We start from the raw sequence: 14,366 nt of genomic DNA, 5'->3' as shown, positions 1-14,366 counted from the left end.
TAAAAAAAGATCATGATTTTTTCCCTCCCAGAGTTCCTTTTATTAAAATACAGAAAGAAACCTTTGTCTTCTTCAAATGATAAAGCTTTTCAGCAGGACGCAATACACAAATTCAGAACTTCTGTTAAACAGTGCTCTCTTGTGGCTCTGTGCATCAATGAAAGAGTAAATCATTGTATAAAGATAAAAGAAATCACAGTTTGAAATCTCTTGTCTCTAACACAAAATTAATCTCTCAGGCTTGTATTTAATTTAGTTCTCCATTTTATTTTTCTAGGATGCCAATAACCTCATTTATTAAAGAGCCCTTTAGATACTGCATTCAAAGCAAAGTATGAAATTTAAAAAAAAATTATGACGACAATTTTAGCCTTGATCTTTAATTGGAATTCACAATTGACAATATGTGCAGTATCAGGATAATGCTTAATGCATCAATTCTCCCAAATTCTGTTGGCAGACTTTCTGCATTGCATGGGATATATGGGTTACTTAAATATGTAGCCCACATCTCATAGCTTCAATTAAATACATCCCTATTTGATTAAGATAAAACCTTACTTTGACTTGCTAGGAGCACAAGAATGTTAAGACTACTTCCCAAGATTTCCACCTTTTCCTAGTAATGTAATGTAAAGAACAAACCACTCTCTATCACACATAACTAAAACATTAAAAATTACTGGAGATATCAAAACATCAATTACTGGATATAATAAAGTGAGACAATGTTCTCACATTTAAATATATAAACTATTCATTGAAAAGAACAAAAAGGTGCTCACAATACCAACTTACATAAGAAGTTGGTTTTGCCTTTTCAAAATACAGCAGCTACTTTGGATACATGATGTAAAGTTCAAAAGGAACGCATCTTTCAATTTATGTAGTTATTTTCAAACTAAAATTTTTAAAAGCAAGTACTACACTTTTATTTCCCATTTATATCGAGCCTCAGCAGATATTAACAGGGTTATCAGGATTATTCTGGCTAAACTTCTTGATTTAAGAGAAGTGAAGCAAATGTAACTAACCTGTTCATTCCTATCAAGGCTGTTAGATTTCACAATATCAGATGCCGGTCTGACTTGGGCTTGTGCAAGTTCCTGGGGAGCACTCTGAGAATTTGGCATAGGCGGTAAAGGAGCTCTCCGTTTCTTTGGCATTTCAGATGGCAGAGTGTTTGAATCATACTGCTTACTAACAGTGTTAGATCTCGTGATGAATGTTGGCCTTGGCTTGCTCATCAATGGAGTTGCTGGGGCACTGGCAGCCTTGGAGTGCGGGGGAAGAAAAAAAAAAAATCCAAGTTACTTATACTTTCTGGAAAACAACGAACCGTATTGATTGCTCAATATGAGTATGTTTCTAGAAGTTTTGCTTATACAAAGTTCCATCTTACTTGTTCTCTTTTCTTCTTGCTTCGTTGAAAAAAGCTGAAAAATCCTTTGTTTTCTTTCTCCTTCAGAACATCTAAATTTTCAGATTGGTAGGAGTCTAAAATAGAAAATAATCGTTCTAGGTGTTATTTATTGCACAGATTATTCCTCCTGCGTTCTTACTATTTCACTGTCTGCCATAAGCCTCCTGGAAGGATATACAAAACAAGTCGTAAATCACCTATATTAATAGTTTTTCTAAATGCTGCAAAATGAACAGGTTTCCTACCATCCATGTTCTTCCTGCCTTTCTCAGAACTCAGAATAGATGAGTTTCAGCTGCTATTTATACCCCCAGCACTTAATCCAGCCCATCCCACTTGTCATGTTATGGTTCATATCACAAAGGCTGTAAAAGGGAAAAAGAGGATCAGCCTCTCCAGCTCTCAATTCGTAACAGTTTAAATTCATGGCAAAGTGTGAAGTGGGACAAGTCAGGCACAAGCCTGCACATGGTATGACTAAGGAGAAGGATCACCGAAACACCTGATAGGTGCTGCACACGTAACTGCACGGCAGTCATAGTAAAGATAGTCAAGTCCATTCTGGTATCTTGCAGAATTTACCCTCCTTACGTCATCTTATTCATGCAAATAAATTGTAAATATAAAGGTTGTCTCCTTTTAATTTTTACTAGGTTTGACTTTCTTAAAGAAATCCCATTGAATGCAAATGCAATAAGCAACAGAAATCAGCAAGACCACTATTTATATATCAACATAAACATGACTGTAAATTTAATCAATCGATCTAGGGTAAAAGTATACGGAAATACTTTATATATAGCTGGGTATATCCACTTCTGTATTATCTTTTTAAATATGCATTTATGATAGGACAGAGAGAATTATTCATGACACAGTTAAGCAGATGTTATAATAGGAGCGGATGGTAATGTCGCTTAAGTGCTACAGTTTCACTGCCTATTTCAGTAAATCGTACCTTGCAAAGACGGTAAATTTAAATCAACTGGTGATGTGGCTACAGAAAGACAAAAAGACAGACAGAAAATGTGAATCTGAATCAAGGATGCAGTTACAAGTTACAAACACAGAAAGCCAAGCTGAATCTTCAACATTAGGAAAAAGTAACTGGGTACTTTCCTGAAATAAAAGGGTGTGTATCTTTACTACCTAATGCTATAAGCCATTTAAGAACTTGAGCCTGACATGCAACATGCAACACAGACTGGAATCTTGTAAATAAGGAGAGAGAGTCCACTTATACGTCTGAAGGAAAGAGGAAAACTAGTATATAGAAAAGTTTGCTCTGTAAGTTTTGGATTGTCAGGCAGTCCAAACTTGGAAAACAAAGAGGAATGTATAATTAAAATACAATGTGAATAAAATAAGATTTGAATTTAAATTCTATTAAGTAAAGGTATACCTCACCATTTACTTTCATAAAGCTGAAAATTCAGAGCTTTGAAGTTGTCTGCAAAATTGAAATGCTGAACTACTTTGTGTTAAGAGAACTGAAGTATATCTATATTTCCTAGCGGGGCACTGCCTTGTAGAAAGTGTATATGCCTTTGTATTCTCTCCTAAGGATTTTTGGCTGTTGATTCAAATGAAGCACACGTCATTCTGTGCAAAAGGCAGCTCTACCAGTCTGTAGATGAAAGCAGTAGCCAGACAACAAACAAGACAATGCACTATGGGCACATGTAGTCCAAGTAACATGTTTAGGCAAGTCAAAAGACGTTGTTTTCCAGTGAAGAAGAGAAAGATTTCATTATTGTTTTCTCCATGGGAAAAGGACATATTTTCCAAATCTATCAATCATTCTCCTGTTCTTCGAGATAACTGTCCTTTAGGAAGTAATTGAGAGAACTCTTGAAACTGTAACCACCAAACGATAAGGTTACCGTATTTAGGTAGAAGGAGGGAAAAGACACAAACAAAAAACCCAGCAAAACCCCCCAAGTTTTAGAGCAGAAAGAGAAACAAGCAAATAGAACAGTGGTCAAGAACAGGAACGAGCCAATATTACTGCATTCTATATTGAGGTAAAATTTCCTGTGAGAAATGTCTGAAACAGAACAAACCACACTGTATAGAATTTTTAATCACAGCACAATAAACCCTTCATGAAAAAGACAGGCTTACAGCTGTCTTAAAACCAGGCATAGGAATGTCTGTACAAATATCAGGAAGTTAGCTCATAGTGCCCCTGTTGGACCGTGATTAAAAAGAGAATTATTATTCCTTCACAATCTATAAAATTAGCAAACAGCACTCAGAAATATACATAAACACCATCAGAATAACACTTTTAAATTTTAAATAATTTTAAAAACAAAACTAAATTTCTCTAATGTTTCTGTTCTTTTCAGCTCATCATGATTCTATGTCTTTTCTATGAGCTAAAGGGAAATACAGTGGTGTTGGTCTTCTTGGGGAAAGGGTGGGGGAAGGGAAGGAAAGGAAGGGGTTGCTTTTAAGCAATGATTTGTACTTAGCCACCTTTGCTGGTGGCTAACACTTTGTTAGAAAATAAAACCTTTATATAGCACTTCTCAAACATAAGTACAGGTAAACTTGTCCCAGTTTCGATTTTGTGGAAGACTAATATAATATATACTAAATTGCTAGAAATTAATTTCTTCATAAGTAAAAAAAACCCAACAAAACATATACGTTATTGAAATACCAAGTAATTATCTTTTCTATAACTGCAATTTACAAAAGTTATCTTACCTCGACTGATATCCATGGCATATAATTCTCTTAGTCCAAGGTCATTAAGAGATTTTGTCACATCAAGGGGTTCTTGAGACTGGTAATTCTTCAACAGCAGAGTGTGTGAAGGATCAAACTCACATTTACTACAGATAATTGGTATGAGTTCTTGAAGGGGTGCGTGTGGACTAACTCTTACTACCGTCTTCTGTGTCTTCTTGTAGTTTATCACTACCCTTACTGTTTGCTTAAGAGAAGAAAGTTCCAGTAAATACCAGCACAAATTCTGAAACAACTGGCATTTTTATAACAGCCTTACACTAATCACAGGAATTCCCCTCATGGCCAACTTCACCAACATTATAGATTCAGTAACATTACCAGAGAAACTAAGAACTAATTTGCGATTCCCTTCTACTCCAGAAAAGAACACACGAAATAGTCTGCTCCTCCTTTAGCATCTGTCATTTGCCTGCCCAGCAGGGTACATGTCCGGAGCGAGATGCCCTACGAGGTTACATTAGGTAGCTGTAGAAGTCAGCCAATGAGCCGTGAGCGTGTGTGTGTGCACGCGTGTAGGATGAAGGCAAAAGGGCAGCAGAAGAGCTCCCCTGGCCCTGCGTAAGTGCTTTAGATAAATTAAGAAACAGTATTTTTCTATACAGCAGACAAGGCGGGAGGAAAGATTTAGGCAACACCCAGAAGTTGCTTTAGCACTTCTAAAAGCTCCTGCCTTCTTAAGGGTATATAAAAAAAGTCGAGTAACAACAAAAAAGTACAGTATGTATTAAAGGAAAATGAACATACAATTAGAAGGGCATATGTATCACAGCATGACAGATGGTACAAGTTGTTGATTTTCAGTTCGTGGAAGGCTGTATTCAGCCACACTTCATCTGCAGAATTTGTCAAAAGGGCAGTAAGGCGGGGGATTTCAAATAATATTGTAACGTTTCCTTCTTTTGGCAGCAAAGATGTTTGCGGCAACAAATTGTGATATATTTTACCTAAGAGGAGGTTATCAAGAACATGGAGCCAAGCATTTCACAGGGGTGCACGGTGAGAGGATGAGAGACAACAGGAAAAGCTGAAACAAAAGGCTGAGCCACCTGCTCAACTTGTTGAATACAATAGTGATTCTAATTTCTCAATACGCTTTAATTTTAGTTCTCACCTCTGGTATAACCGGAGCAGGTTTCTTCTTATCCATTTGTTTTGGCTTTACAATCACCTTTTCCACTTCAAGCATTCCCACTGGTGTGTTGGGTTTGAATTTAATCTGGCTATTTTCTGCTGATACCAACTCTATAGTATAACTTGATGGATTTAAATGATACTGTGCGCAGAGAAAGATCAGCAAGTCCATCATGGGCTTCCTGTAAAAGACAAATGGAAATCACAACAGATGACAATTAAGCAGGCTATAACAAAACATGCTGCTAAACATTTAACCCAAGTCATCCTTTCCCTTCCACAACTAAATAATTACTGCCAGGCACCAACTTTAAATATCTTCAACATCAAAAAAAAAAAAAGCGCCAAACCCAAAAAAACACCACTAAAAAGAAAATGAAACCAGCTTACACAAAAGTATGCCAAGTGCTTGAGCAACGGGGGAAATTTTTGCTCATGCGAAGTGATGCTTTTCCTGAGGTCAGCAGGGAGATGTGGATTAGCCACCTCTTTTGACATTTAATGGGAACCGTAGCAGTGGTGATAAATGCCCTGCTATTCATTAAGAACAGTTTCCTTCCAAAGCTTGAAATTCTGCATTCTGAGGTTACAAGGGACTTTATTTTCAGAAATTCTGAGCGTGAGCCATTTGGAGGAAGCAGGAGAAATCAAGTTTGAGGAAGTCACCTTTTAAGGAGGTCTTGCATTAGGATCCCAAAATGAGAGCCAGGTGTTTAATACAGACAGAGGGAAAGAAGCTAAATGACAATATAGTAGTTGAATGCCATTTCTTGAGAAGCTCTGTGTGATGCAACAGATGTCCTTTTCACAATTAAGTATGGCAGACCGAATTTTTCATATGTAGTCATTAACTGTATGTCCTTGTTCTCTCAGTGCTCAATGAAGAACACACGGAATGGTGTATTAAGACAGGCTGAACATTCCCAGTTACTACTGGAATAAATTTATTAAAGCTGTACTTTAAACAGAAGTGCCATAGAAGTTTAAAAAGACCAAAGGTAAGGAGAGTATCCTAACTTTGCATGTTACAGCAACTGAATAAGGTTATACTTCAGGTCACTGGAACTGGTCATTCCTCAATAATTTTTATAGAGTTGGGTAATCATCTGTAAGGAGCATTTCATTTTGATGCCCTCTGCATCTCTCAGTTACAGCTACAAACAGGGAAATCTATCACCTGCTCTGTCTCACAAGGATATTACGAAAATAATTTAAAAGTCTGAAGCAATCAAATGCTATGTTGAAAAGAACACTGAATTGTCTAAGAGAAAATTACTATAGGGTTTGGCTGGTATGGCTTTATCAGAAATCTTAAATTCTAGATGTAATCTCGTAACAGATGCAAGTATTCTGGTAGCATAGCTAAATGTGGAAACAGATAGCTTCTGCAAAGAGCCATCAAGCTAAGCAGAATTCTAGATAATATAAAGATTGTGAATACATTTATTAAGTAGGAAGTTAAAACAGACTTTTCATATGATACGGTTCTGTAAAAAGAATTAAGAATGACTCAATGTTAGAAATTACTGCGAACACTGTTTTTTCCCCCCCTTTAATTAACCCTAGAATATCATTCCTGTTTTCACTTGGTCTTAAAGAACAAGTGTTCCTTAAGCAAACTGCCTTCTGATTTCTAGAAGCAGGGCTGGACTCTCTGGTGCACGCACTGCACTTCCAGAAGATGGAAACAGTTTGAAAGCTGACAGATATAGTTACTGCAGACCTGTTACTTTGGGGTTTTTCCCCCAGAGGAAAGTTTCTGCCTGCTTAAGTGGCAGGAGAATACTTGCCTCAGGAGACAAAGGCAGGAGGAACAATAAAACCAAAAAAACACAGAAATTATGCTCTCAGGTGTCAAAAAGCAGCTATCAGATGGTCTACAGAGATATAGAAGAATGTAATATACTCCCGTGCCTTCATCTAGATGATATATATCAGCCTGAGGAATACCATGAGAAATGCATTGAGCATTGCAGAAAAATAACTATTCCTCCCTCTTCACATAGCTAAACCAGAGAGTTTATTTCAATTCTTCTCTCTCATATATCACAACCTGCTCAGATTAGAAGAAAGAAGGAGGAGCTACTCTTTTTCTTGTACTTCTAAACCCATAATAGAACAAGTACATCCATCTCACCCTAATAAGAAAAGAGCTGCAAATGCAAATCATGTCATTCCCCCATTTCACTGGGGACAGGGCAGGGCAGGGGAGGAGGGAGCCAGAGGAGACAGCAGACACTACTTTTGTAGTGACCTTTCTGGTTATCAGCCTATCCAATAAGTTATCCATTACTTTTTTTCTGGTGCATTTTTATACACTGACTAGCTTTAAAAGCTGCCCTTCCTCTGGCCTTCAGTTATTGGAGAAGGGTAAGAACACCGAAGATGACCAGGACAAGAATTCACAAGCAAAGATCGCAGAAAGCCGTCCTATGGAAATGCACCACTATGACAGGGGCAAGCCCTCATGTTAACCAGAGTCACAAGAAGTGACAGAATGATATATGAGAAACATAGCCGCTCACAAACAACAGACAGGTACATGCAAATTAGTACCTGAAAACAGTGATTCAGTGCAAATTTGCTTTCCATTGGTACTTCCAGAAATGACCTGCTTGACTGGAGGATGCTAGACTTTTAAGTCCCCCCCCTCCACTGGAAGTCAAGACACCTTCAGCAACTGCTTTAGACAGATATTCCTACAGTGATACAAAAAGCAATCTTTTTTTGTAATCAAATCCTCCAAAACTTGTAAAACTATTTTTTGCTAAAGCCATCAAGGATTGCAGGTAGACCAATACATATATGACAGTAAATTTAACTGCTTTCATAAATAATATTTAGTAAAACTCCAAGGAGTGGCCATCAGCTGTCTCAGAGTACAGCATCTGCTTGTCCTCCTTTATCTAATTTCAGTAAAATCTTTATTTGCAACTTCTTTAACTTCATTACATTACTTAGTTTTCTGGAGATCTCTGATCATAAATTTATTTACGTATTCCTGCACCCCTTCATCCCTCATCTATTTTCCTCTGGTTATTCCTACCTGATTAAATAACAATAAAAAGTGGCTAATAGCAGCCTCTTGTTACATCACATAACTGATAGTTAAATGAAGACCTTCCCCTAGAATGTATCAAACCATGTTATGTTTGTAACAAACAGTGAAAGGTGTCACTTCAAATACTGGCTCAAGTGTTTAAAGGAAAAATTCATCAAGTTTCTACACTCCTGTCCAAAAACGAGGGCTAGAAACTTGCTACTTTAAAATGAGAAAAAAAAATTTAGATTCTTACACAATCATACTTTAGGAACAAGGTCTTCCCATCATGGGACTCACAGTAAGCACCACTGAAGAAACAAAACTCTGTCAGTAACCACCAAAAGTATTCCTAGGTAGGGAGAGGAGAAGGGGAGAGGAGAAAAGAAGAGAAACCTACACACAATTTGTCTTTCTTTAGATCTCTGATTACTTAAGCCTATAGCTTCATAGCCTTTCTTGCAAAAATATTTACTAATTCTATTCTCTAAAGAGGAATAGACATTTTTTTCATGGAGAACAACAAAAAACCCACCAAAACCCCCAGAATTTGTTACTAACAAATGTAAGTACAATAGGTTTTGAAAAGTAGGGCAACACCACAAAGCTTGTTATTCACTAGCTAGCTATACAGAGTAAACCAACAGTTTATTAAGAATACCCTAATGACTGAAAATACTCGAGAACGGATCAAATGGAAACTCACAAAGGACTCTAAGAAAACAAACTCAGCAAAGCTAAGGTCTCTCTGAAAGGCGTCTGAAACTGAAGCCCTAAACATACTACCCTGCAAAACTATTTGTTTGACACACCATGTCACTATCATATTGGACCTTGAAATCTCTAAGTTAATTTACTGATGCATACAACTGAAACTAGTGATTCAATTTTGAGAAAACTTTGTCAAACTCTGCATTTTTTCCTTGTGGAAAAACAAAAAACTAACTTAAAACGATCAGGCTGCTAAATAAAATAGTTCAAGTTATTTTTCTTCTTCTTTGGCTGCAGAAAATTCTTCAGTCCTATGCTGTATTTAGAACCAATGGAGAAGATTCAGAAACTTCACTCTGAAAAATATTCTAATAAAAAACCAAAAATCAAACAAACAAGAAAACCCCAAGCTTCACTCATTCCTTCCTCTGAACAGCGTACCTTCACTTCCTACCACTCCTTGCTCTTACCGTAGTTTTTTGGGGGGTTGGTTTGTTTGTTTTTAAGTAACTCTTTGCCCAGACCCGCCTGCAGGAGTCCTGGTGACAGAAGAGCACGAATGCCACTGTCAGATTCTGAACAGATGAACTGAATCACTATCACCAACTACTACAAAATAGAAATTGGTGTCTAGGCTTAAATAAGAGAATCCACCCATGCCTGAAGTTTCAGAATGAGGAATGAGCTATTTCAGTCCTCCTTCCTTTTCTCAGCCTCTCAGTTTTTTGCTTTAGTTGCCCATAGAACTCAAGGATCAAAAATTATTCTCTCTCATAATCTTTTTCTATAAAACCCCTTTTGGATTTCATTCTGATCCTCTTCTGCCTACTTCTACTCAACCAGGATATTTATCTATGTAACATCTTTCTTTGTTCTACATAGCTCTTGCTATCCACTATGCCAAAGCAGGGATCAAACCAATCCAACTTCATCTGAGAACAGTAGTTCCTTATGGTGGACTGTGGCATTTGAGCACATGGCTGTACAAAGTCACAGTTTTGCTTTTTTCTAGTATGAAATTTAAAAAGGTATTCTCTCCTCAGGAGCTTTGAAGCTGCTCTTCTCTGATTATGAACAGGAAAGAGACAAATTAGCAGTTTATCTGTTGATGTCATTTCTAGAGGGATCTTGCCTATTTGTCCACAAAATACAACTATCAAGACAGAACAAAACTGGAAGAAAAGATAGTTTGAAGTATGTTTCACAGCAGACTGCAGGTCCTGCACAGTATCTCCCCTCATTCTGAGTGAGCCTAGCAGTGCTAATACAGGCTCTGGTTTGCAAGAGAGCCATTTATGTAATCAATTACATACAGGATCTTGATTGGGAAAAAAAAAAAAACAAACAACAAACAAACAAACTACAAAAGCCAGTAACTGTGGGATAATAAAACTGATTGGGAAATGTGTGTGCTTCCTGATAAGCCTATGAGGTTTGTCTTGAACACTGAGTAATTAAACACAATGTAATTTGACTGAGTGAAGATACACGCAACATTCCTTTCTGGCACTTTGTTCTGAGCAAAGCAAGATAGAGGGCACATGGTACTCGTAAATGTGGACAAAGGGAGTGAAAAGAAGAAAGAGAAGTACCTGACAGTGTACACATGGAGTCTCATCTTTAAGAAATTTTAAAAACAGAGGAAGGCACCGTATTTACAGACAGCAATATTCCTTGCTGTAAACAAGCTAGCAAGAACACCATAAAGCAACATAGTAGTCAACAATTATTTCAGAAAATTTCTTCTGAGAAATATAGCCTCAGATTCAGATTTAAGTTATCCGAAAAATCACATGGAGTCAAGGGGGTGGGAAATTCCAAAAGTTCATCCATTGCAGCTCTGGGGAACAAGCTGGTATTTGATGTCTAAGCAACGACCTCATGAACTCTAGCAAATGACAAAGCGTGCAAACAGGCAGGAGCCACAAAAGTCTTTATCTCTCATTAAGAAGTGAAATAGGTGTAACTACACATTTACATTACCTGGTTTAAATAAATAAATAAATAAATAAATAAATAAATAAATAGGTCTGCTTGTTTTCAGTAGCAAAGACACTGGTAATACACTAACACAAGCACAACATACAAATAGTTTCTTTACTTGAGCTTAGGAAAGCAAGAAACTGACATCCTAATTGCTCTGATCCATACAAGGCCTTGCATAGGCGCCTTCTTAGTAGACCTGCTATGATAATTAATATAACATTTTAAGTCCCAGAATTTATGATTTCAACCCACCAGTCAATGTCAAGGTCTTTCTGAACTAAAGGCCACTTGAGTTATATGCACAACCTATACTACCAATCAGCAGATTGAAATATGTATTTCAAATAAAAACCAGCTTAAGCAAAATACATTTGTTTAAAAAAAAAGTTTTCCAAAGCTGTAGCTAGAAACAATTTCTTTGAAGCATTATAGATTTTGTCTAAGTGATGACACCTTCTTTTAGGACTGCTAGTAGTCTATAGGTAGTAGTGCTGAGCAAGTGCTGAACATATGACTTTGTATCCAAATAGGGTGCAGGAACTCATCCTTAAGTCTAACAAGGAACATTTATGTGGGAAAATTCAGTGACTCATACAAACCAATATTTTGCTAGAGATTTGCAGTGACTGGAAAGAACAACAGGTATGGCTATGCATCCTGATAGGTGCCATACAGAATTTCTCAATCTCAAAAACCAGTCTTCCCAAAAGGTAGGCAAATGTATAAAAGAATTTTTCCACACCTACCCAAAAATCATAGTAGAATCATAGAATGATTTAGGTTGGAAAAGACCTTTAAGATCATCCAGTCCAACTGTTAACCTAACACTGCCAAGTCCACCACTAAACCATGTCCCTAAGCACCACATCTACACGTCTTTTAAATACCTCCAGGGATGGTGACTCAACCTCTTCCCTGGGCAGCCTGTTCCAATGCTTGACAACCCTTTCAGTGAAGAAATTTTTCCTAAAATTCAATCTAAACCTCCCCTGGCACAACTTGAGGCCGTTTCCTCTTGTCTTATCGCTTGATACTTGGGAGAAGAGACCGACACCCACCTCGCTACAACCTCCTTTCAGGTAGTTGTAGAGAGCAAAAAAGTCTCCCCTGAGCCTCCTCTTCTCCAGGCTAAACAACCCCAGTTCCCTCAGCTGCTCCTCACAGGACTTGTACTCTAGACCCTTCACCAGCTTCGTTGCTCTTCTTTGGATACACTCAATGTCCAGGCTTACAAAACTCTTGTATTTTACTGAGTGATTAAAACCTGGATGAAGGTTGAAGTAAACTAGAGCAAGAAAAGAAAATTAAACAAAAATGTCATTCTGTGTAACTTACCTCCCATTAACTGTAGTATACTTGATCACATCTCCTGGCAGGACCACTGATAGTTCAATATCTTTATCGATTACATTCTCTTTCTGTTCCATGATGAGGTTGGCTGATGCTGTGTCATCAAACGGAGAAACAACAATGGGTTTTGTTTCAGATGGAGGAGGCGGTGCTTTAGATTTTCTTCTGAAATAAATGGATAAAAATTAAAAGTCAAGTATGTCTTTATAGATATGATTCCATACTGGCAAACTAACAAGTCTCAGAACAGGAATGAACCACACAATTCTTTTCACTCAGACTGTGTAAGTGATATGTGCAAGGAAGGGATGAGAGAATATTTTCAACATACAATCAGTGGTGACAGAAGATACAACAGGCTAAGGTATCTACAATATTAAAAAAAAAAAGCCCAATAAACATCAAGCCCAAAACAAAAAGGGTTTTTTAATATATATTAAAAAAAGTAAATTAATTACTTTTTTTCTCCCTTGGGTTATGCAAAGGACCCTATTTGTGCGTTCTCCAAACAGAATTACTGGATTAGTATAAACAGAAATACTGTACTATGCAGTATGAAGCCAAATTGCACTGACAGTATGTTTAACATATAGGATAGATAGGCTAGGGAATAATCACACTTTTCCCCCCCAAATTTTTCTTTTGATTATTAAAATCATTCAAACAAATCCTACCAGCTCTAGTCTATTTACTTCTATACAGTAATAAAATAGCAGTATAACCAATACTACTGTGTTGTAATATTTCTTGACATTTCAGTCACAATATGCTTTCACATTTTCCCCTCACCTATGCTGATTTCCTATTTTAATTTTCTCACTATCCTTTCCCATCTTAGTGACAAAGCAGTGTACTCTTGAACGCAGAGTGATCACTGAATAAATTTCACTTATTTAATTTAAAAAAAAAAAAAATCCAAAATGGTATAAAAGGAAAACTCTCTACATCTCTTAATATACTTATGTTACCATAAATTCTGGAAGGCAGGACTCTCATGTCCTACAACATATAGTCCGTCATCCCCTTTTATTCAAATAACTTTCCACAATTCACCGATATTGTCACAAGGAAAAGATACTATTATTAAAAAAAATATACTATTATTAAGAATTTCACCACTAGAAACAAAACCGAAACACAAAGTTCATGAGAACTTTTTAATTTCTTATAAGCATTCTTTTAAAAAGCTTGAATGGAGCCACATTCACAGAAAGTTAAAGTACATTTTAAACATAATACACAAAGGTTCCAAAAATACTCTTGCAATTTACATTCTGGAGCTGTACCAAAGTTTGTTTACTTTAAACGTAACCAAAGAAATTAACTTCTATAATTGTCCTACGAATTAAAACAAGAGATCTAGCGTACAACAATTAGAAACACACATCTTTCTTGCGAAAACAAAGTTTAAAGTCACTCACAACGAAGAAGAAACAAGGTCCAGAGCAGCATTGCAAAAGTCGACTGTGTAATGAGACTTCACATGACCGACGTGTTGCTGAAAGTGCTTAGAGTTTTGAACTTCAGAACTCCGTGCTGAATAATTAACTATTCACAGCCTCTCAAACCTCATCAGAAGTACCCACAGACCTCCAAACACACTGAATGAGGATTCACCATCAAAATTTATACCTCCTCTCTGTTAATGTTTTAAATTACTTTTGGTGCGCCCCATGTACAATTTGAGATGTGTGGTGTTAGCTGCAAATTTAACTTTGGTCTCTACAGCAACTCGCCTGGGTTGTTTCTGGGTTATGTGAACATTGCAAAAATGTATGAATCAAACTTCTTTTTACTCCTCCCCCACTTTTTTTAGCTTTCATATAACTGCCAAAAAGAAATTATTAGCCAATACAGAACACCAATACAGCTATTAAAAAACAAAAAACTAAAAACTCACCCTATAACCTGTTATTAATACCAAAAAAATCCAAACCCAAAGTGAAGCAGCACTGCTTTTCCCCT

The 14,366-nt window shown here is 36.9% G+C and overlaps 1 protein-coding gene across 6 annotated transcripts in view; it reads right to left on the bottom strand.

The window, feature by feature from the left end:
- The window catches only part of COBLL1 (cordon-bleu WH2 repeat protein like 1), an 86,934-nt gene that overhangs the window by 24,654 nt on the left and 47,914 nt on the right, over positions 1–14,366 (bottom strand). For 5 of the 6 annotated variants that reach the window (XM_076342740.1, XM_076342742.1, XM_076342746.1 and 2 more), the window contains exons 2-7: positions 12,387–12,566; positions 5,295–5,496; positions 4,139–4,367; positions 2,382–2,420; positions 1,403–1,497; positions 1,035–1,274 (exon numbers count right to left, since the gene is read on the bottom strand). In XM_076342740.1, the coding sequence (XP_076198855.1) occupies positions 1,035–1,274; positions 1,403–1,497; positions 2,382–2,420; positions 4,139–4,367; positions 5,295–5,496; positions 12,387–12,566 (985 nt within the window). The remainder of the gene's footprint in view (positions 1–1,034; positions 1,275–1,402; positions 1,498–2,381; positions 2,421–4,138; positions 4,368–5,294; positions 5,497–12,386; positions 12,567–14,366) is intronic. The other variant, XM_076342741.1, reaches the window with a different exon arrangement.

Source organism: Aptenodytes patagonicus, chromosome 6 (assembly GCF_965638725.1).
Source record: "Aptenodytes patagonicus chromosome 6, bAptPat1.pri.cur, whole genome shotgun sequence".
NCBI lineage: Eukaryota > Metazoa > Chordata > Aves > Sphenisciformes > Spheniscidae > Aptenodytes > Aptenodytes patagonicus.
This window is presented reverse-complemented; position numbering and strand designations above follow the sequence as displayed.